Source organism: Melitaea cinxia, chromosome Z (genome assembly GCF_905220565.1).
Source record: "Melitaea cinxia chromosome Z, ilMelCinx1.1, whole genome shotgun sequence".
Taxonomy (NCBI): domain Eukaryota; kingdom Metazoa; phylum Arthropoda; class Insecta; order Lepidoptera; family Nymphalidae; genus Melitaea; species Melitaea cinxia.
Genome location: NC_059424.1, coordinates 761494 through 786526, shown reverse-complemented (window position 1 = coordinate 786526; position 25033 = coordinate 761494). Strand labels below are relative to the sequence as shown.

The window sequence follows — 25033 nt, the reverse complement described above, 5'->3', positions numbered from 1 at the left end:
TACCAATGAATATACACATACTCAACATTTACTTATAAGACACATTACATTAAACAATAAAAAAAATTCAAGATGAAACTTCTATTGATATATGAAGAAATGCCGACAGAGGCCTTAAGAAACCCTGATCCGCAGAAGACACAAATCTTTTATATCTTTTCATTTATTAATATGAAACAGTATTTTAATATTAACTGCAAGGGAATGTTAGTCCCTTGACAATGAAGACAGGTTTTTGCGGTGACTGACATTTATATAAAATGATTCCGAGGGTCCAAAGAATACATAACAGGCTTCTATGCTACAATCAATCCCCTTTTTAAAAAATGTATATTTTGTCCTTCGAATGAAATAAAGATTAAAAGAATCTTGATATAATAAAGCTGTGAATAAATATATTATGAAACAAATGATGTGCGCTGAGAGGAAAATAAATTTAAATCTGTATAGTATTGAAGTAATTGTTTTCAATAAGGAAATTATTTTATCAACTGCTTATGCGTTAACGACTAACAACAACATGTAAAGAAATACATATAATTATATGGATTATACTTAAAATAAAAAAAAATCTTCTAACTATAACGGTTCCACTCACATTATTCTGTAACATTTAAGTTATTTATTTGCAATGCGAAATATACAATAGCAAAATTTTGCTAGAGCTGCAATAATATCAATTGAAAGCCATGTGATGCCATCAATGCGATGCTTTTTTTTTTAAATTAAATTATTGTTAATTTATTTCTTGGTTTAATATAAATGATAATAAATTAAGCTGATGTAACCTTGAATCACACTAAATCGACCGTCTACATCAAGGTTCAATATCTAATGATGATTAAGGAAAAACCTGCCAGTATGTGGCAGTATCTTGACTGTTATGTCTAATAATGTTATATAATACATATGAGGGATCAATTATTGATATAATATAATATTCCAGCAAGATGCGCGTTCTACGCATACTACGATGCCGACCCTTCTCCACGCGAATGTTGGCTTTGCTTCTCATCGCATTGGCTTTCGGCGTCTACTGCTACTACTATACCGTGTCCCCAGCGTACCCTAAACCAGGTAAGTTTCGAGTCTGTTCGAGCTCGGTAAGTATTGGTAGTTAGCTAGGCTAGCTGGTTACAGGTGCGGAACTAACGAGACGGGAACAGTTACGTTTGACGTTACTATTTTAAATATAGTTTACGTGTTAAATTCCGAGTGCAGAGTGATACCTGCCTTTCTCAATTCATGTCTATCACGAGCGTAAAAGTCATGAATAAAACCTCGATTTTTTTTTTCACAACAATATTCTCGTAATTATGAAATGAAATGAATAAAAAATTATTTAGTATTCATTTCACCGAAATTTGATTACACAAACTTAACGAACAACTAAATAAAATCTACATTTGAAATAGCAGCAAATCGATTAAAAATTTCAAAACTGCGATAACAAACTCGGGTAGTTACCCAGTGTTATCCAATAAATTATATGACAGTAACTTATTTTTTTCTGTAAGAATATAACTATGTAAAAAAAGCAACTAAACATACGTACACATAAATGTATCCGTTATAACACGAAAAACTAAATACAATCTAAGTCTGGTTCCGCGCCTGGTTACAGGAGCCGCAGGGAAATGACAGCGTGAACTATCTTCCATCGATCCGATATTTAAAAGCTCAATTATTGTTTATCGACATTCGTATTTCGTGTTATACCTGTATAAGTTTTATGTACAATTGCATTCGCGTCGACGTTTAAGGTCACTGACCTGCCTGAAGACTGAAATCTTCCGCATACACAGACTTACAAACGAATTTTTTTTTACAACCGAGCTTTCTTTTCTCTCGGTCTACACTAGGGACATTAGTTTATCTTATTTATTGTAATATTTAATAAAGCCGAGGACATAATAGGAAGGTAATGTCTACCGAGACATTAGAAATTTAAATTAACTTAATATTTTGATTATTTCGACTAAGTTAAGTTTGCACATAACACTGAGTATATTACCTAAGTTTGTAATGTTCCCAATGTTAAGATATAAATTTTTATTTTATTGTCTGATTTTTTTGCTGCCTTAACTTTCTTATATTATTGTCGAGTTCTGTTGTTTTTTTTTTTTATTTATGTGTATTTTTATTTTTGTATATGACATTATTTTGACTTTCGTTAAGTGTGTATATCACCTTATGACGAAATAAATGTTTTCATTTCATTTCAAATAGTATATTTTGTGAAACATTCCTGAGTGCATTTAGACAGAACGAATCAATCATCAATCGTCAATTATAATCCTGTTAACGGATAGTGCTGTTAGGTTAAGTTAAAAGCTTTACAGATATAACAGACGTCTGTCTTCAGACAACCTGGGCTTAAGACTTCAGACAGTGTTTTCCTTCTGGGGACAGTTGAGTGGTAGGTTCAGTTAGGCTAAACATATATATTCGAAGGTAATTCTTCAAGTTTGTAATATGTTACGAGTAACAATTACTAAGGAAACGATACTTATAACTTTAAGCAATCATAACGTTATTTTATTTAATACTAGTTGTACTCTGCGCGCGTACGCCTTTTTTTGGTCGTACAACTCAGAAACTTTGTGGGCTCATGCACAACACTTTGCTGAAGATCATGATATGTTCAAATGCATAGTTTATGATTCTATAATGGACATGCAGACAGACATTCCTATTTATATATATCTATAATATATATAAAAGCGAAAGGTCACTCACTCATCACGAAATCTCCGAAACTATAACACCTACAAACTTGAAATTTGGCAGGTAGGTTCCTTATAAGACGTAGGCATCCGCTAAGAACGGATTTTACGAAACTCAACCCCTAAGGGGGTAAAACGGGGGTTGGAAGTTTGTATGAAAGTCCTATGTTTTTGAAGTAAGAGACTTGAAATTTAAAATGTAAGCTCTATAGATGGTGAAAAGGTGTCCAAATAATGTATCTTTAGAAATTAACTCCCTTTTGGGGTTAAAACGGGGGATGGTATGCTGATTCACTCATCGCGAAATCTCCGAAACTATAACAGCTACAAACTTGAAATTTGGCAGGAAGGCTCCATATAAGGCGTAGAGATCTGTTAAGAGCGGATTTTACGAAATTCGACCCCTAAGGGGGTAAAACGGGGGTTGGAAGTTTGTATGAAAGTCCTATGTTTTTGAAGTAAGAGACTTGAAATTTAAAATGTACGCTCTTTAGATGGTGAGAAGGTGTCCAAATAATGTATTTTTAGAAAGCAACTCTTTTTTGAGGTTAAAACGGGAGATGGTAGATTGACTCACTCATCACGAAATCTCCGGAACTATAACAGCTACAAACTTGAAATTTGGCAGATAGGCTTTTTATAGTACGTAGACATCCGTTATGAACGAATTTTACGAAACTCAACCCCTAAGGGGGTAAATGGGGGTTGCAAGTTTGTATGATAGTCCTATGTTTTTGAAGTAAGAGACTTGAAATTTAAAAGGTATGCTCTATAGATGGTAGAAAGGTGACCAAATAATGTATCTTTAGAAATCAACTCTCTTCTGGAGTTAAAATGGGGATGGAAGGTTGACTCACTCATCACGAAACTTCCGAAACTATAACAGCTACAAACTTGAAATTTGGCAGGTAGGTTCCTTATAGGGCGTAGACATCCGCTAAGAACTGATTTTACGAAACTCGACTTCTAACGGGATAAAACGGGGGTCGGAAGTTTGTATGAAAGTCTTATGTTTTTGAAGTAAGAGACTTGAAATTTAAACTATATAATCTATAGATGGTGAGGAGGTGTTCAAATAATGCATCGTAATCTACATATATAAAAGAGAAAGGTCACTCACTCATCACGAGAACTCAAAAACCGCTGGATAGTCCCTATCTATCCAGGTTGGACAAAGACAAAATTTGGCAGGGAGGTAGATTATAGTTAGTAGATGTCCGCTAAGAACAGATTTTACGATATTCCACCGCTAAGGGGGTTTAATTGGGGTTGATAGTTTGTATGAAACATACAGCCTGAAAATAAAACTAAAAATGTGGTGTATAGAGAGGTTTTATAAAAATAACTACTAAATTATACTAAATTGTGACTTTTAAAAAGTTACTCAGTTTGATAAGCATTTCAAATGACTGAAATAAAAAAAATAATATGCGTTAAACATCTTAATAGTAATGCATATCTTCATAACCACGCGGACGTAGTCGTGGGCAACAGTTAGTGTATTATAAAACAAAGTCCCCAAAAGTGTATGTGATCGATTCACTCAAAATTGGCAAGAGGAAGATTTACGGAACGGCTAAGCCGATTTTGATGAGAGTTTCACTGGAAGTTTGCCGGGAAAACTTTGTGACACACTAATTTCAACGCGGGCGAAGCCGCGGGCACAGCTAGTATATATATATATATAAATATATATATATATATATAGATAAATCATCTTATTGTGATGTTTCGAAAGAGATAAACTTAGATCTAACAAATAATTTACTGTAAATAACATTTTATCATACCGCCGAGGCCAAAGGGAAAAACGTGATACCTTTTATATTAATTAAGAAACTTATTTGAAATTGGTATCTTTAATAGTTAATTTATTGATTGCAAATTTCACAATTTTTATTATTACAAAACAAAAAACACATTTATTCAAGTTGCATTAAGAAAACCAACTTATCGAAAATTCGAGTTGGCGTAGTGTAAATTGTTGGTGTCGATATATTTAATATACACATCTAAGTTTTAGCGGAACTCTATAAATTTGATTAGACCAACGAAAATGAAATAAATGTAAACAAAGATACAAATATGTATGAAGACACAGAAATGTGAGAAGTTAACGTTCTTTTAAATATCTCAAATAAGTTTCATAATTTAAAAAATTAAATTAATTAAGTTTATAATAAAAATAATAAATAAAACTTAGTATATGAAATGTTCAAAACTTTGTACTTAAAAAAAACCTCGCAAGCGACCTCGGTACATATTAACATATAAACTACTCGTACTTCACGCGCTCAAGTTGATGTCCCGTCATACAATTAAAAATTATTTATTACTGTCTAAAAAATATTTTTGTTATTTTATTCGGTGTACAAATTATTTAACTCCGTTTTTAAAAGATGCCTTGAGTTCTCACGTGTGTTGCGTAGGGATAATGTTGAGGTGGTTTTTGAGAGGCTGCTTTGAGCATTTAAAAAAAAAATCCTTTTCATTCCCAATTTTTTATAAGTATATATAAAAAATTGATTGAAATTATATTCCCAATATTATTAAGTACGTCAGTAAATAAATAATTATAATCATAAACATCCTCTGGAAACCTCTTTGCGCGTCAAACTATTTCCTAAGTACAGATTAAAAAAAGAAAACAACTTAGCACAGTAAACTGAGGTAGGGCACAGCAGGAATTTCCTGCTCAAAATATGGAGCAGCCCGACTGGGGTAGTACCTCGACCTTACAGAAGATCATAGCTAAATAATACTGCTTTCAAGCAGTATTGTGTTCCTGTTGGTGAGTAAGGTGACCAGAGCTCCTGGGGGGATTGGGGATTGGGTCTGCAACGCGCTTGCGATGCTTCTGGTGTTGCAGGCGTCTATAAGCTACGGCAATCGCTAACCATCAGGTGAGCCGTATGCTTGTTGGCCGACCTAGTGACATATTAAAAAAAAAATTGTGATTGTATAATTTATATTTTTAAGTTTTCGAATCAACGAAAATCTAAAAAATAGTATCTGGTGTGTAGTTTACACGTGGCAGAAGTGAAACTTCTGAAAAGTTGAAGGTAGGTAGTTGTGTGATTTGTTCTATCGACAATAATCACGGTCTGGGGAAAAAGGTCGATTACCATACAAAACGTGTCGCTTCAAAAATGGTAGGACTTCGATAAATATTTCTGTCACTTCACCCCGCGACGCCGCGTTGGCGCAACGGTTACAACCATGGATTGTTCCTGTTGCGCTGGCGGTTGCGGGTTCGATCCCCGCACATGACAAACATTTGTATTGGCCATACAGGTGTTTGCCGTGGTCTGGGTGTTTGTGCAGTCCTTGTGGGTCTCCCCACCGTGCCTCGGAGAGCGCGTTAAGCCGTCGGTCCCGGTTGTTATCATGTACACCTGATAGCGATCGTTACTCATAGTAATCTATAATCTAATCTAATAAAAAATATATCCGCCGACCCGCATTGGAGCAGCGTGGTGGATTAAACTCTGATCCTTCTCCTACATGGGGGAAGAGGCCTATGCCCAGCAGTGGGATATTACAGGCTAAAGCGTGCTTCACCCTACTAAGTTCTTAAAGGATTCACCAGAGTTCACCAGATTTTACAATACTGGCTGATATTTTACAGTTTTATCAAATTTTTGACGACGCGTTAGCGGTAGCAATTCGAATCAGTGGAATTGAAACAAGTAAACTTTACCAGATCAATCAATAAAACCGTTACAGCTGTGTAGAATAGTTATTTAGCACGTGTATGCTAAATACACTTTCATTAAATTTCAAATGCGTGCACATATGCTGTGATAATAAGAACTCAATAACAAAGGCAGTATAGTTAAATAAAACATTAGAATTACGAAATAATAATAATATTTACAGTGTAAATGAATCAGGCTCCAATAATAAATAAAATAAAAAAACGGTCGTCAGATCCTACGGTAAACAACTTAATGTTTGTTTTAAAGGTAACAGAGGACTGATATAGATAAATACGTTTGTATTTTTAATAAAAAATATATAGAAACAATACATATATAAATAACTACATCCAGACTCAGGCGGGAATCGAAACCACAACAGCAGCAGAGAGCAGGGTCACTGCCAACCACAAACTGCCCCAAAAGGTAGTCAAAAGTAATTATTTATTTCAACTACCTAAACCGACAAACTTCCTGTCTTGCGAACTTTCAAAATCCGCAGTGTGAATAGAAAAAAATCTGGTTAAGAACATCCTAATTACAAAAATCCTGTTTAAAAAAATATCTAGCGGTATGAAATAAACGATTTATTATCATACCTACTAAATAACATTCAAAAAAAAAAAAAATAATAAATTCGTTTAAATATTCGCAGAAGTGTGACCACAAACACCGCGAAACGAGATTTATATGTATATACGTATTAGATGACAAAAAGTACGTAAGGAAGCTCGCAAAGGTCATAATTAAGCCGTCACAGGTCGACAGAGGACGCCGTGTAAAAGATTTAAACGTAACAAAAAACCCCATATTCAATTACAAACGGAAGGTCACTCGCTCGTTTCCTGACTAATTACAAAGTTACAATTTTTTTTTTTACATTTACTAAGGCGCTATTTAGCGCGGAGGTAGATAAAGAAAATCAAGAAACTACCTCCGTAAAGTTAAATAATACTGCTTTCAAGCTGTGTTGTGTTCCCGTGTTCCTGAGGGGTAGTAGGGGTAAGCTCGGCAACGTGCTTGCAATGCATCTGGTGTTGCAGACGTCTATGTACTACGGTAGTCGCTTACCATCAGGTGAGCGGTACGCTTGTTTGCCGACCTAGTGATATAAAAAAAAATGGTAGCGTGGGCTTCAGAGTTTGTATGAAACGTCTTCCTCGACCACGCGTTTATACAGTGGTTATAGTAGCTCGATAATATGTGGCTCCATCCACACATATGACGAAATTTCCATAGAAATGTTTTTCCATGGCCTGTGCGTTTGTAATAGTGTCGTTGGTTGGCTTTTGTAAAAAAAAAATCGTAATTTAGACTGTTGATGTCAATGAAAACTAGAAAGCAATTTAAATCTATTGTTAAATGTTATCACAATAATGTGCTTGATACTACCGCACCTAGTTTTGATATAAAAGTAGGTATAAATGGTTCAGCCTGTAATATCCCACTGCTGGGCATAGGCCTCTTTCCCCGTGTAGGAGAAGGATCAGAGCTTAATCTACCACGCTGCTCTAATGCGGATTACTGGATATATTCCCAAAATTAGGTATGAACATCATCCTATTTATAAATAAATAAAAAAATAAAAATAAAATAAAAATCTTTTATTGTCAAGCAACATAGGCTCATAGTTGGTTAGTACAATAATAATTACTTAAGAACTATGTTAGTAAAACAAAATACAAACAAAAAATAAAAATAAAAATGAATAAATAGAAATAAATAACTGCCAACATTTATATCCGCTGTAATATTATCGCGGGCAATGCACCGTTCGTAACGATTTCAAACAAAATACAATAATAGCTCAGACCTCTGAACAGTGAGCGAAAAACAAACGTCTCCGGGAATTATTTTAGCGCGAGTATTCAATGTTGCATTTCATCTCTTCCTGTGAACGGCTTCGTGCAAATAGCATTAGCGATCCCATTGTCCGCGACGCGTTCATCGCGGGAATACTGTTTTCTTATATTTTATATATATTTTAAGAGCTGAGCTGCTTATGCTAATACATTTTTTAAAACTGGGCCATTATATAGAAACCTCATCGCTGACTCTTGGCTTAACCACGCTTCTTGACCAATTAAATCGTAATAAATTAAAACGGCCGTCTGAAGGGCTTACTTCTACCATTCAATTGTAGTAATAGTTTCTAATTTACTACAATTTAATTGGTCAATTGGCGCGCCAAAGTAAAGTGACATTGATGTTTTCCCTATTTTAACTATTTATAGAAAATTAACTGGAGCAATCTCCGACATTTCTCCTATATAGAGAACTAGCGACCCGCTGCGGCTTCGCACGGGTATAAAATATAATTATAGCCTATGTCATTCACTGAAAAAATGATTAAAATCGATCCAGTAGTTTTGATTTATTCATTACTGCCCGTGGCCAGCACGCGTTAACTTTAGAGTAAAAGCCGGCCGTAACCGCCGCAAACGCTACGTACCACGATTTTATAACTCTGTAATATCTTCGAAAATATTCATTTAAATCATATGCTGTAACGGGCCCTATAGATCTATATTAAATCAAAAATGTATTTAAGGTATTTAATTAGATGAGGATTTATAATGCTGTATTGGTTAAAATCGCTTTGAAAATTAGCCATTATTTCGACAAATTTGTCGTAAAAAGTAAATGACAAAAAAAATGTTGTTGTGGGATATCCATAAGAGATAGACATATATCATGCTTCTTCAGACGGTCTGCTCCAGATTTTAAGCAGGACAAATCCTGATGTAACCTACCTCAATAAATTGAGATGTTTTCCTAACTTAACTACTATGACGCCGCGTTGGCGCAACGGTTATAGCCATGGATTGTTCCTAGTGGGTCGCCCCACCGTGCCTCGGAGAGCAGTTAAGCTGTCGATCCCGATTGTTTTCATGTACACCTGATAGCGATCGTTACTCATAGTAGGGAATATAATCGCCGACCCCCATTGGAGCAACGTGGTGGATTAAGCTCTGATCCTTCTCCTACATGGGGAAAGAGGCCTATGCCCAGCAGTGGGATATTACAGACTGAAGCGTAACTACTACTAACTAAACTATTTAAAAACTAACTAACTAAACTAAAAAGTACTTATTAAATCTCTACACGAGTGAAATCATAAGGGTATTCTAGATCGCATATACAGAGGTAATCAATTTGTATGTAAATTAGTGTACCATCTTTTGCATGAGCGTAATAAAGATCATATTTATGGAAGTTGAATGTAAACTGTTAGGGCGTATCTAAGGTTTATATAGTTAGTAATATTTTCACGTGTATATCTGACACACACATGTAGGGTAACTTATAAAATTATAAGTTGCTAATGAAATAAACTTTTCATATCATGTAGTCGAAGTTTGTCAAAAGGAGTTAGTGCTGGGATTTCGCTCTTTATCCACTAGTATTTAGAATTATAATTTGTAATACCTTAAAATTTGAAACAAAACCTTTCGTTTATATGGACAAGTAACAATGAATGTAGATGAACAATTAATCATTAAAGATGCATTATCAGGGGTAATAAAAAGGACTCAACAGATCTGGATCAAATCGAAGTGGGACTACAGAAGTATCAACTTTTGAATTAAAAAAAATCCAAATTTGTCCACCCAGCAATAAGTTACGAGGAAAAACATAAAAATTAAGTTGAATTGAGAACCTCCTCCTCTTTTGAAGTCGGCTAAAAATACATAATATAATATAAGTGAAAATATGAGTGAAACGGTAGAAATAAAGTAAAGTTAAATCCCTTAAATAAACTTGTTTCCGTTTCGTTCCTTTTTACTTTAACGTAACGAATTTCTATTATTGCATTCGATTGGTTGTACGGAATCCTTCTTTTGTAACTACGAATCAAACTTATTTATAATCTATATATTAATACGTGAAGCTAAAACTTTGTACCCCTTTTCACGAAAATTGCGCAGACGGAGGAGTGTGAAATTTTTCATACTTATAGTTTATATAGAGAATTACTTAGTACAGAATACTAATATTTTTTTAATTATGCCTAAAAAATACATTAAATCAATAACAAAAATATTACACACACCACCATGTATTTGACACACACACGACTATATACTCTTTTGTTTATTATTAATCTTCTTTTTTTTATTATTATAGAAGTATAGTCTTTGACAACAGAACCTTAATAATGTTCAAACTTATAATTTCAATTAATTATGTTTTATTTTCGACCACTGTACGCCCACTGGTTTGTTAAAAAACTGCGTCCGAATTTCATTGAAATTGTCTAGTTATAAAAAGTGTTAAAACCACAAAATCCCATTATTTAATATTGTTATTGTCGTATATTATCTATAGGAAATATTTTTGTTGCAAATATTTTGCTTAAAGGATATAATGGAACCTACGCAGTACTTCAAGTAAATAAAACTGATTTGCTCGGTGGCTCAGTTTGCAATGACCTTGTTTTCTGCTCTGCGGTTTGTGGACCCGCCTCGATTTTGCTATAATATTGTATTTGATTCCCGCTCCAATCTGTTTATAATTCTATTTTTATTTGTTTATATATTATTTATATGAACAATTATTAAAAAAAAAAAAAAAAAAAAAACACGTAAGAATCTCTGTCAGCAAGATGTTACCTAAAAGAGATATGTTATCTATCTTACATATTTATTGACATATTATAGACATATTTATATTTATACCAGCGAACCCGACCGATGTTATCTTAGGAACTGTCAAATTATAAAATTTTCAACATTTTTTTTTATTCCATCTCAACAATTTATTATTTAAATTAAAAAAAAAATTGAAAAGCCAAAAGTGCAGACCTCCAAGTAATATTAATTAGTTAATTAATTATTGAGTTTGCCACTTATAAAAACATTATTTTTTACAATTTAGTTTTCGTATAGTTAGCAATCTAGTTACTAGCTCAATGATAATAATTAAAAAAAATTAAATGTTTTTTTTAATTGTAGAATTTTTCAGCCTTTATTTTCAATAGGCTTTTAAGTTAATAGTTCCATAAATCACAGCCTCCTCGGAGGCGTGCAATTTTTGAATCGATATCCGTCGAGTTATGTGCTTATCAACACATATAGCAATTTATTTTTATTTATATAGATAAGTAATTAAAAGCAGAAGTAATAAACATAACTTTAATGTTATATTAATTTATTTAGTTATTAAATTTACCTATTCAAGTTTTTGTGCAAACGATAAGCAGAGTGCGGTTTGAGACTACGAGATAAGGTTGTTCCTTCTCGCGTCGGTCATTTGAGTCATAAAGATTATGTAACTTTTGATATATATAATGTTTTATATAAACACATTTTCGCTATCTGTATAAAGTCATAATACGTTGATTTTATAGCATTATTAATTTAATAAATAAACTAAATATTTATAGATAAGTAAAGTCTCGTGTTTTATTATATTATATATCACTATTATTATTATTTTTTTTTTAAATTTCGATCACTTTGGATTTTAGATTTGTAAAGTTATATTGTTTTGTCTGATTCAGAAAATGTCTAAACCTCGAAAATAAATTATCATCAAATTCAATTTATGTAAACTCACAATCGTAAAAATAAACATAGATATAATATTTTTTTTTATATTTCAACTGGGCACTACTAGTTCGGAATGTAGCTTCTTTAGCGAAGAGCAAAGAACTCTGTCGTTACTCAAATTTTCTTAATAATATTTATTTTTAATACATTTGCATAAATGTCAAACTTACAAAAACCAAGATGTATGACATCCGCACATTTGATTATTACATACAAATATTCTATTTGAGGTTATATAATTATCTATTAAAGCTTCGATTACGTACAAGAATTTTTTAATTATTTCGATTGATTTGCTCAAACTTTCAACCGCATTACTTTTGTTATTTTGTGGGTAGTTGGTAATAATAAAAATTACACGTAATTTTAATAATTAAAATAACATTCTTGTCGGTATTTACATATATTTGTTCACTCTATTTTAGTATCCACGTTTGTTACGTGCCAAATACTTCAAATTTTCGAGTTATGGCTACATCGAATTCTTATTGTATATTATAACGTCAGTCAAACTAATATATATTTATAAATGAGTCACTTTTTTTTTCGCTTGCTACAACATAGCATAATTAAACTTAATAGAACTCTCGTCGTATTCGACTAATTACTAGTTAATGATACGGCATTCGTATGTATCGACAGGAGTAATAGACGCTCGCGGGAAACCGCACAGCACTACAGTCAGCCAAACTTGAAGGTTTCAAAAAAGGTGCTCAAAGGTGATCAGTCGAAGATGTTGGGTCCTTATTGCAACAGTAAAGCCTGCTCGCGCCACGCGAGTGATGCATTTCATGTCTCACATATGTTTCTTGTCCTGTATTTTTAGCCCGTGACGTTCGGTTTATTTTTCGACAGAATAATCGGAATTTCAACTCGACACTGACACTCCCATCACCGTCTGAAATATTCACCGAAATCGGGGACCATCGAATCAGTATCGCGCCGACTGAAGTATTGTTAAAGCTTGTTCGCACATATCATAAACAGGAAAATATTTAACGTGGAGTTTAGTCGCATTCGTGTTTAATAGGATAATGTGCGGGATCGTGACGCGGGGGCAATTGAACAGTGATAGCGGAGAACGCTGCCGGCGAGCGGCGCGACGGTTTTTATTAGTCAATTATGTACCCGAGGTCAATTATACGACGTATAGCACGGCGAGAAGCTTTCCCTGCGATCGCGTGCCCTCGATTTTGACGTCCTGGTCGATTTTGTGGCTATTGTGAATCACATTCCGGACCCGATTCACTGGTCGTTATTCGACGGATGACGATATTCAATAGATAAAAGTTTTTCATATATTATCCTTTTTGATTCCATTGAATTCTATTATATTCATGGGATATTTCGATTTGCAAATATTAATCTGAAAGTTAATTAAATTTTAAAGTTTAATTAGAAACAGGTATTAATGACCTGTTCTACCTCCTGCTATTTATTCGTATTTATTCGTAGCTTATGTGCAGGATAAACTTTATCCAGGTCGTCGGGCTACACAGTTGTATCCCGCACAGACGTGAGCAACGTGTGCGAGCGCTCCAGTTTCGCACATGTGCAGATTATCGCTTATTTTTATATTAAATGCTTCTAAGATTTAATACGTCAATATTGATAACTTATCGATGCCAGTTACTTTATCCCCGAGACGAGGTCTTGACGATAATATGACGAGATTTTATATTGTTACTAGCTGACCCCGCAAACGTTATTTTATCATATCTGCTATTAACCCTCCTAATCCCCCCCCCCTCTTCTAACTTAGGGGTATAAAAAATAGATGTTGGCCGATTCTCAGACCTGCCCGATATGCAAACAAAATTTCATAAAAATCGGTCCAGCCGTTTCGGAGGTGTATGGTAACTGACATTGTGACACGAGAATTACCGTCGTACGTCGGACACAAAGGTGTAATTTGGAATTAGTGACGAATATTTGTGCCGTTTAGTCGTTTCAGCTTTTTCCGCTGCGGTTCCCGCTTTTAAGGCTGTTTCCCTGACATGAGACGGAGCAAGTGTGTCAACGCAGGTTGCGTCCCACAAAAGCGCCCGTCCCCTTTCCCAGGGAACCAACGTCAATCCATCAGGTCTCTTGCCATTCAGTTTTAAATTTTGTTGATTTGCCGTTACAGCGTCCGCAGTATAGATAAATAATTCGTGTGTCTATATGTTACAATTCCATAGATATATCGTTTGACATCTTTGTATGTCATTGGCACCCTCCGGTGTGAACTCTTGCACATTATATTTAATCATTTTACTTACGATGAGGATTTTATTTATAATACTAGCTGTGCTCGTGACTTCGTCCGCCTGGAATAGTTAATTACTTTACATGTTCATCGTGATTCTTTAAATCGGCATAACTTTTTAACCGACTTCCAAAAAAGGAGGAGGTTCTCAATTCGACTGTATTTTTTTTAATGTATGTTACTTCAGAACTTTTGACTGCGTGGACCGATTTCGACAAATTTTCTTTTGATCGAATGGTGGTGTGTGTCATTTGGTCCCATTTAAATTTATTTGAGATATAACGACTAAATTTCGAGTTATATCTAATAATGCGTTTTTACTTGACGCTTTTTTCGTCGACCTGCGTTGTATTTATACCACATTACTTTCTATTAGATGTACCGATTTTGATAATTCTTTTTTGTTGGAAAGGGGATATCCCTACCATGTACCATGATAAGGAAACCAGTATCTGATGATGGGATCCTAGAGAAATCGAGAGAAACTCTCGAAAATTCACAATAACTTTTTACTGGGTGTACCGATTTTGATAATTTTTAATTTAATCGAAACCTGATGTTTATCATGTGGTCACATATAAATTTTATCGAGATCTGATTACTAATTTTTGAGTGATCTTTGATAACGCGTAGTTACTTGACTATTTTTTCGTCGATCTACGTTGTATTACTCGTCGATGTAATAGAAGTCGGTTTTTTTTTCGTTTATCTATGAACCGATTGACACGAAACAAACACTAAATGTTACGTGAAGTTTACTTTAATATAATAATGACACATTTAAATCGGATAAGCCGTTTCTGAGATTAGCGTGCACAAACGCGCAGATAAACAGACAACATTCGAACGATGTTTTGGGTGCTATTTGCTTTGATAAAGGTCCCAATAATATTTTTTTCTCATATATCTTCCAGGTACAAACAGCGATCTGTTACATTTTTATTATATGTATTGATGACTATGTATGTAGTCACATAGAAATACTACGTCCTAAATAGGTTTTTGAAGCTAGAATATATAAAATAAATAATTAATTTCGTCGACCTAAAAGACTTCGAGAACTTCTAATTCCTTTTAAAAATAAATCCAAATTAAAATGTATCAAAGGTGACTGCTTGCCTGGACAAGATGCCAACTCTCAGCTTAAGATAAGCCCAGAGCCTAATCTGCCATAATCTTAATTAGAAGATAAGACTGAAAATGTTATTTTGGGTCGGACTTTGCTATCGATACTATTGAAATCAGCAAAACTCTACGAGTAAATAGCCTATATAACGGTCAAAATCCTGTCACGTGTCATCAAAGTAATAAATGTCAATGTGTAGCGACGGCTGATGGTTCGTAATTTATACTAATAATATAAAGAGGATAGATTTGATTGTTTGTTTGCATTGAATAGGCCCCGAAACTACTGAACCGATTTGAAAAATGCTTTCACTGTTGGGCTACTACCCTACCCTGGGTAGCTACCCTATCCGCGGGTGACATCATAAGATATCGGCTACATTATAAGATATTTTTAAAAACTTATTTTGAAATTTTTATAAAAAAAAAAGAAAAAAAATGTGTATGGACCGTGACCGGTTGCACAACAAATCTGTGTGACAACTGCGCCACCGTTAGTACACTTCTTTTAGGTCATGACTTATTAGTACATTCTTTATAAAGTCCATATTTAAAAAAGGCAACTTAATTTGAAGTAATGAATTTTTATACGTGTGTGCTAGAACTCCGTCGCACGTGAGATTCTAAGAAAGAGTAGTACGGGGTCGCCGAAGCGGAAAACCTACAAAGTTAATTATAACTCGAACGTTCGCTATAACTGTTATGTTAAACCGCGGACTCGTTGGATTTAGGCTTACCAATGTCATGCTACACGTTTTATTACAATCTATCGAAATCTAAGTAATTGTTTTAATTTGTTTATCGAGCTTGAAGTGAGTGAGTTTGATAGAACGATTAAAACAATACCATCGCTGGCTTAAATGCAGGCGAAGTCTTATATTCTGATTTTTAATATCCATTCCGAGCAGGAACCCGCTAACTGCCGGCGTGTAAGCTCCGACACGGCACACGCACTACTTCACCAGAGTCACACGGTCAAAAACACGGTCCAAAAAGGAGGAGGTTCTTAATTCAACTGTATTTTTTTTTTAAAGCGTGTTACCTTATAACGTTTTACTGTGTCATATGTATGGTTCAATTTAATGAGACCCGAAAAGTACTTTATTAAATTTATCACTAATAATGCATATTTGCTTGACTATTTTTTCGTCTACCTACGTTGTATTACTTACTGGTCGATGTAATTGAAGTCGGTTTTTTTTTTCGTTTACAACACAATTATGTATTTAAAAATCTTGTGATGCAGGAAATATCGTGAGGAATCATGGACGTTAGAAATAGACAAGTTTATTGGACAACTTTAAGTGAAGCAGCGGGATATAAGTGGAGAGTATCTCGCCCAGTGGGTAAACTCGATATATTAGTAAATATTGTACACACTGTTGCGAGCTATTTTGGAGCCGTACGCTTCTGAAATTGATGTCGCTCGAAATTGACACATTCAGACAAACTAACTGGTCATCCTGCTAAAAATATATTCGGTTATATTATGATTGAAATATTTGATAAGGAACAATAACGACTTATCGACAACGGCGTCTATTTCCAGAAATAACTATTTGGAAGATTGACAGATTGACCCGGCAGATATACTTAAAATAAAATAAAAATCTTACGGACACTGTAATTTTTTTGGAATCTTACACCTTGAGAATGTTTTTAGAGAGAAGAAGCGTGAATTCAAAATTTACGACGAAACGTCAGTCAGAGTGCGCTGAGCCGTAGTCGCGTAACCTTGAGTTTATAGTCGCTAATGCATTGCGTGCTCGAGCAAATTTATCTAATTTGGCCGCTGCTAGTGGCCTGTATGTATGTCGGTTTTGATGAGAGGTATTCCTGTATTAAAGCGAAGTAAAAATTCCATAATAGCCCAAATGTGTAGTCACGATGAATTAGCGTACAACTGCAATCTCTGACAATTTTTTTTATATTATTAATTTAAAAAAACTGTGTTTTATAATGACGATCAAATGACGACCGCTCTGGTGTAATAGTGGGTGTGCCGTGTCGGCGGCGCCTAAACACCGACGATCGCGGGTTTGATTCCCGCTCGGAGTGGATATTTGTGTTTAAAGAAATATTTATTTCCGGTTTGTTTGTTAATCCTTGTGGGTCTCCCCGCCGTCCCTCGGTGAGCACGTTAAGCTATCGGTCCCGGTTGTTATCGTGTAGTAGGGAATATATCCGCCAATCATTTGCCTTCTTCTATATGGGGAAAGAGGCCTATGCCCAGCAGTGGGATATTACAGGCTGAAGCGTTTTATAATGAATTTACATCCTATAAAACAAATAACTAAATCAGATAAAATTATTCTTCTTAGTCTATTTTTAATTTGCAAACAAAAAGTTATACGAAGATTTTTGGAATCTTACACCTTGAGAATGTTTTTAGAGAGAAGAAGCGTGAATTCAAAATTTACGACGAAACGTCAGTCAGAGTGCGCTGAGCCGTAGTCGCGTAACCTTGAGTTTATAGTCGCTAATGTATTGCGTGCTCGAGCAAATTTATCTAATTTGGCTGCTGCTAGTGGCCTGTATGTATGTCGGTTTTGATGAGAGGTATTCCTGTATTAAAGCGAAGTAAAAATTCCATAATAGCCCAAATGTGTAGTCACGATGAATTAGCGTGCAACTGCAATCTCTGACAATTTTTTTTATATTATTAATTTAAAAAAACTGTGTTTTATAATGACGATCAAATGACGACCGCTCTGGTGTAATAGTGGGTGTGCCGTGTCGGCGGCGCCTAAACACCGACGGTCGCGGGTTTGATTCCCGCTCGGAGTGGATATTTGTGTTTAAAGAAATATTTATTTCCGGTTTGTTTGTTAATCCTTGTGGGTCTCCCCGCCGTCCCTCGGTGAGCACGTTAAGCTATCGGTCCCGGTTGTTATCGTGTAGTAGGGAATGTATCCGCCAATCATTTGCCTTCTTCTATATGGGGAAAGAGGCCTATGCCCAGCAGTGGGATATTACAGGCTGAAGCGTTTTATAATGAATTTACATCCTATAAAACAAATAACTAAATCAGATAAAATTATTCTTCTTAGTCTATTTTTAATTTGCAAACAAAAAGTTATACGAAGATCAGTTAACTCTACCAAATAGGATTTATAATATGAAGGTCTTAATCGAACCGAGTAAATATTAATATCGTTTATTTTCCATGAATATCTCAGTCACACTATTACATGAACAAGCTGTTATTATTTCGTGGTGAAATTTCTAACTACACCTTATCAAATACATCAGAGTTATGTATTATTTATCGAAAACTTCACAATTATTTTTAACGCTCGTCCAATTACTGTGAAATAAGGCTTTTAATTCGTTGCGTGAAGGATCACGTATCGGAAAACGATACACCTTTACGACATTTAGTGTTTCATGTTACACCGCGGCTGGACCTCAACCGCTGTTATAAATGTAACTGTTTGTTGTGACTTTGTGACGTCATTAGCGATTTAATTGGTCCAAAACTTGGTATTTTTTTAATAAAAAAAAAACATCATTTTTTTTGCAGATATATATATGTATATGTATATATATGTTTATTGCTGCATCCTCTACACTCTGCACGCTTTTTTTTTCTTCACTCTTAACCAGTTTACATCACCAAGTTGACTTCTTTGAGTTCCTTCAATGACACAGATCTCTATGATAAGATTCTTTAAAAAAAAAAAAAAAAAAAACTGCGTGTGTCAGCTCCGACGCACGATTGGAGTTCACTCCTTCAGATCGACTGTCTAAATAGGAACAAAAAAGACTTACTGGTCTAAGAAAAAGATTAATACCATATAACGCCATCTCGCCATCTAACTCCTCATATTTTTGTATACCGAAAGCCTTATATGAAAATCGATTCATAGGGTACTCTACAGTAAACTCGAAAAACATTTTAAAGTTGGATTTGAACTATAATTAGTTCAAACGATAAAGTTCAAGACTTAAATCCAGACACGAAGTGACGCTTGGCATTAATATCGGCACAGTAAATGCTGGTATCCATATTTTACTATAGCTGTAAAAGCGCTGTAACGCTTCATTTTCAGCGTCACTTGAGCAAACGTTTTCGTTCCTAATTTTTATCATACCGCGCGATTAGTAATATAAAGAACAAATTCTTCAGCAGTTACTCCAAAACCATTGTAAGCAAAATGTCTTCAAGTCGATGAGTGATTAGATTAAGTTAGCGGCGGCGAATCGCTAATAAAAGTTTAATTCCATATCGACTGTATTGATCGACGTCAGCCAGGCCTTCGGTGCCGACGTACAGATTACATTCAGTTCTTGAGTTTTATATACACGCATCGCTACGTACGTAGATCGCCCATTGGAAGCCATTAATCCGTAATAAGTTGAAGATCTATGCATTATTACACTGAAACAGTCCAGGGCGTATTTCAATATTTTACTTTTAACTTTCCTGAAATATTTGGTACGTGCTTTATTTATTTCTTTATACTGTTTCCTCGTGCATTAATTGTAATATATTATTTAATATTTTTTCGTATTTGTAAAGCAACTTTTGTTTGCATATATGTATTGCTCTCGTTGAGTGTAGTCATTTCTTACTTAACTCCTCCTATTTATTGTATGTGTACAAACAGTTTCATATGTATTTTAAATGAGATATTTTTTTATATAAAACTAATGCTTGTCCTCAATATTATTGATGATAGTTCTCTATTTATTTAGCAAAAATTTGTACCCTCTTTTTAACCGAATATAAAAAAGGAGGAGGTTACTCAATTCGACCGTATATATTGTTTTTTTGTTATGTATGTTCGGGGATAACTTCGTCGTTTATGAACCGATTTTAATAATTCTTTTTTGTTGGAAAGTAGATATTCCAAGTGTGGTACCATGATAAGGAAACCAGGATCTGATAATGGGATCCCAGAGAAATCAATGGGAAACCCTTGAAAATCCGCATAACTTTTTACTGGGTGTACCGATTATAATGATTTTTAATTTAATCAAAAGCCGATGTTTATTATGTAAAGAGTAATCTTTGATTATGCGTATTTACTTGACTATTTTTTCGTCTACCTACGTTGTATTACTTGTCGATGTAATTGAAGTCGGTTTTTTTCGTTTGCCAGCAAACACAATTATTATACAAAAATTACGTGGACGGTGGAGTATGAGATTTTAAAATGAATAAGTCTAAAAATCACGCATAAAAATACATTAAATCAATAACAAAAAAAAAAAAAAAACATTATACATACTGCCATATACTTGACACACATACGCATATATACTCTTTTGTTAATTATTATTACAGAGTATAGTGTTTGAAAACAGAAGCTTAATAATGTTCAAATTTATAATTTAAATTAATTTGGTGCTGTGTGGCTACGGCACTAAAGAATTTAGCCACCCCCTCTCTTCCCGTGGGTGTCGTAAGAGGCGACTGAGGGATAACAAGGTTCCACAACCACCCTGGAACTTAAAAAGCCGACCGGTGGCGGGATAACCATCCAACTGCTGGCTTTGAAATACACAGGCCGAAGACGGGCAGCAGCGTCTTCGGTGCGACAAAGCCAGTACTGCGGTCACCAACCCGCCTGCCCAGCGTGGTGACTATGGGCAAAACACATGAGTTCACGTTATTTTTGGCGTAAACTTGTGGAGGCCTATGTCCAGCAGTGGACTGTTTAGGCTGTAATGAATGAAAAACGGTCGAATTTCGACCGCTGGGCGACCACTAGTCTTTATTAATAAATGGACTTTCTCTATAATGATTGAATCATCAATTTTAAGAGTAAATTTGAGATTAATGTTTTGACATAGTAAAGGAGACAGAAAAAGTTGTATCAATAGTTTTTTTTTTTTTTTTTAGAATCGATTATTGTTTGTAATAAAGATTATTATATTTGATTTGAGTAGCCCGTTGGCGTAGTATGTAATGACACTGCTATCTGCTTCGCGAGTTGTATATTTGTATTTATTAACTTATGTGTAATTTCTATGTACATTCATAAAAAAAAAAGTTTAATTATATTAGTCAATAGTAAAATGAATAAAAACTATCCACGTGTGAGCAGACTTCCGCCTATAAGTGGGGCGAGATGGGATTGCGCTAGCTAGCTATTGTATGCACGACCTCGTCCCGGCGGCCGGCCCGAATGAAAACATCCGGGCCCCGGCACCCAGAGAGGGGCGGCACCCACAAGATCACCCCTCCTGAAGATGTGTGGGGTCTTTAGCCAGCCGAAGGTCCCCCGACCCCTCAGCTGGCCACTCCACTTAAGGGACGCTCAACCGGACCAGTCTACCGTCTGCAGAATGGGGACACATGTTCAGGAGCGTCCCCCCTCCAAGCCAGGCAAGCTTGGCTTCCAACGGCCAGCTACAGGTGTTGGGGATCAGACCCGCCCGACCTCCAACGCCGGATCGCACCGAGCAACCGAGCAAAGCTCCAGGGAGCCCAACACGACCCAGCGACAACTCGACAGGTCCGCAGTCGGCTGTTAACTAACACAAGCATTAAGTTGCTTACCGCACAGATGAGTGTCCTTTAGACACGATTGAAGTAAAATTTACGAAAGCCAACACTCTCTTTCTGTCTTTACTAACTCATATATCCCTCTCAACTTCCATTCGCCTCGCCCCAAGGACGTGAAAAATTAATCAAATTTTTCAACAATGGATAGCTAAAAAAAAGATCAGCCGAAAAATCATTCCAGACAAAGGTAAAAGAATAAAATAGTCGATTACACATTCGTAGTAAATTCGCTGCTTTCACCTTTCCCCCTCGATTATGGAGCGGCAAATTAAAATGGCCCGGGGCGCTGTATCTTAAATACGTCACCGGTCCTATGGTGTCAGTTTCAGCTAGTTAACAGATTCAATTAAAATCACAATTTAATGATAAATTAAGATATTTTAGAAGATGATTTGAACGTAAGTATGACGAGTTTATTTTATTATTTAGTAGTATTAATTACTTAATCCTTTACAAGTAACGACTTGAAGGTTCTGTTTCGTTATGCTGACGTGAGATGTACTAAGTGTTACGAGGCTCATTTATAAAGTAATGATAATTACTTAGTACACGTTGATCGCGAGAGACTTTCAAAATGATACGGATATGTGATGGAATTCTTTGAAAGAAGTATGTTGGGATTTATTTTTGTAATCTACGTATTACGAACGTTAATGGTTTTTTTTTTTTTTTTTTTTTTTTTTTTTATATAATGAACTATGTTTTGAAGTTAAACATATCTTTTCTAAAATTTGATAATAATGTTTATAGTAAAATATCGAAAGGCAAAAAGCAAAAAGAATATTGTTTTTGAAGTTATACTTCTTTTGAAAAGTAAATTCTAAATTAAAGTTTCGATGCGCGCGCACCCGTCACAAAAAACCGATAACCTGAAGTTAGCTAGTCAACGAAGAAGAAGTTAGCAACGTGAAGTTAGCTAGCCAATGAAGTATAACTTCTTACGTACATACATAAGTACATACACACTTTTTTCTAATTATTCGTTCTAATTTTTTCTTATTTATCGTAACATAGACCAGAATTACTAAATTAAAAAAAAACTAAATAAAACACCATGGGGTAGGATTAACAAGTACCTACAAGAGATTCAAAGCATATCAAACAAATGAAGATTCAAATAAATAAAAAACACACACACAATGTAAATCAATTATCAAACCTCATGTCTCTCGTCAAACGAGTTCTCATACGCGACGCTATGACGCGTCACGTGCAAGTAACTTGAGGTTCAAGGTTTCAAGTCAACGTTTGACTCGTACGGTTCAAACTTACTTTCGATTTCATCTAACGTGGCGTTTGTCGCGAATTTTGTGACATGGCTTGGAGATTATAGTCAGCTTTTAGTTCTTTGGTCTCTTATAACATGTTAGCCGCGCTCGCGGTTTCACATGCGGTAATTTAAGAAAAAAAAAAAACATACCAAAATATTATCTTCCTCGGGCTAAATAGGCTCTAAATGGGCTAATCGAAAACAAAAATAATTATTGAATTCGATCCAGTACTATCTGAGAGTAGCGCGTTTTAACAAATAAACAAAGTTTCAGCTTTATACAATCAGTTAGTCAATTAGTTCAGCCTATCGCAGTCCACTGCTGGACATAGGCCTCCCCAAGTTCGCGCCAGACATCCCGGTTTTCCGCAATCCCCACCCAGCTTATATTATTAGTATAGATGACTAAAAATGAAAAACGAATATAAGAGTACCATGATTCTTTTTCCTCGTCATTTTTGTTCAGAATTCAAATGATTACTCGACTAGAAATTAACACATGTATTGTGAGTTCGGAAAAACGGTTAAAAATTGCCAGACCAAGGTATATTGTGTGGATTATATTACAAATAATCGTTTTGAGCAGTCGAACCTGCGAAAGCTTGCTTAACAGCAAATTGTTGCGACCACTGCGTCAAAGATTTGCTAAAGTTTGTGAACGTATTCCCTTTAAGATCTTAGCAAGCTCAGTTCAAATTTTTAAATTTGTTCGAAACAAATGAATGTACGAAAAATGCACATATAAATAAATATATATTACACCCAGGCTCAGACGGGAATCGAACCCATAATCCGCAGCAGAAAGCTGGGCCACTACAAACTGCGCCAACGAGTTAGTCATATTATGTATGTAAAATTTTGATATACATGAAGTACAAATAAACACAGTTTATATACCAGCTGTATACAAACAGGTAGGCAGCCGTTGAAAGTAAAAAGTGAATTTCCCTCTCGTACGCGTCTAACACTGGCGGAGAAAGTTGCGTGAACTTTTTATAGATTTCCTAGTGTTTACGTTATTTCCTACGCGTCAGATTACGTCTCTATCAATTTATCTTGATTTACATTCGTCACTAGCGTCGACTGTGTAACGTATGTGCATTTCGTTACTAATGGACAATACAAAAAATATAAAAACAAAATATTGTTTAAAAGTAATACATTTTAGACAAATTGTTGGGTAAACGGCACGCCTTTAAAGTATGTTAATATCTATAACACAACTTCCTTAAGATATAATCGTGTTTGCTCGGAAACGAAAAAAGCCGACTTCAATCACATCGACCGGTAATACAACGTGGTAGACGAAAATGTTGTCAAGTAAATACGCATTATTAGGGATTACTCAAAAAGTACTTCTCTGATCGCAATCAAAATTAAACAGGACCATGTGACAAGCACTAAATATCGATTAAAAATAAACTATAGTTTAAAAAACTATAAAACCACGCTTTTATAGCTAATCGAACTAAAAAGTAAAAAATAATTTTTGATTACAGTAGTAGAAGATCGAACAATCAATCATAATTAGTTACTTCAAAATAGAATTATAATAAAATTTAAGTAAATAAGAGAATAATTCAATTCAGAGTAAAAAACGTGGGGTGCATTTTACTATATTTTCATAACTTTTTACGATGTTTTTATAACTCTCCGCACGTAGATAGTTGCAAGTAGAATAATTGTTACATTTAATTTATAAAACACAATAACCACCTATAACTACACCTATAAACTATAATGAATACGAAAAGGTTCCTGCATTGAATTAATTACACTTATTAATTGATAACTTGTAATTAATTTCGATGAATGCGTCACACGGGAAGAGATTTTAATGTAATTACAATTTATAGTGACAGAGGGCCGAGCTGACGCCTGACGGAAATGTGATCTGGTG

General features: G+C 34.8%; 1 protein-coding gene across 1 annotated transcript in view; it reads left to right on the top strand.

The window, feature by feature from the left end:
* Window positions 1-991: 991 nt before the first annotated feature.
* The window catches only part of LOC123668393 (alpha-mannosidase 2), a 172634-nt gene continuing 148592 nt past the window's right edge, over window positions 992-25033 (top strand). Inside the window, exon 1 of the mRNA XM_045602125.1 lies at window positions 992-1077. Coding sequence (XP_045458081.1) covers window positions 996-1077 — 82 coding nt within the window. The 5' untranslated portion in view covers window positions 992-995. The remainder of the gene's footprint in view (window positions 1078-25033) is intronic.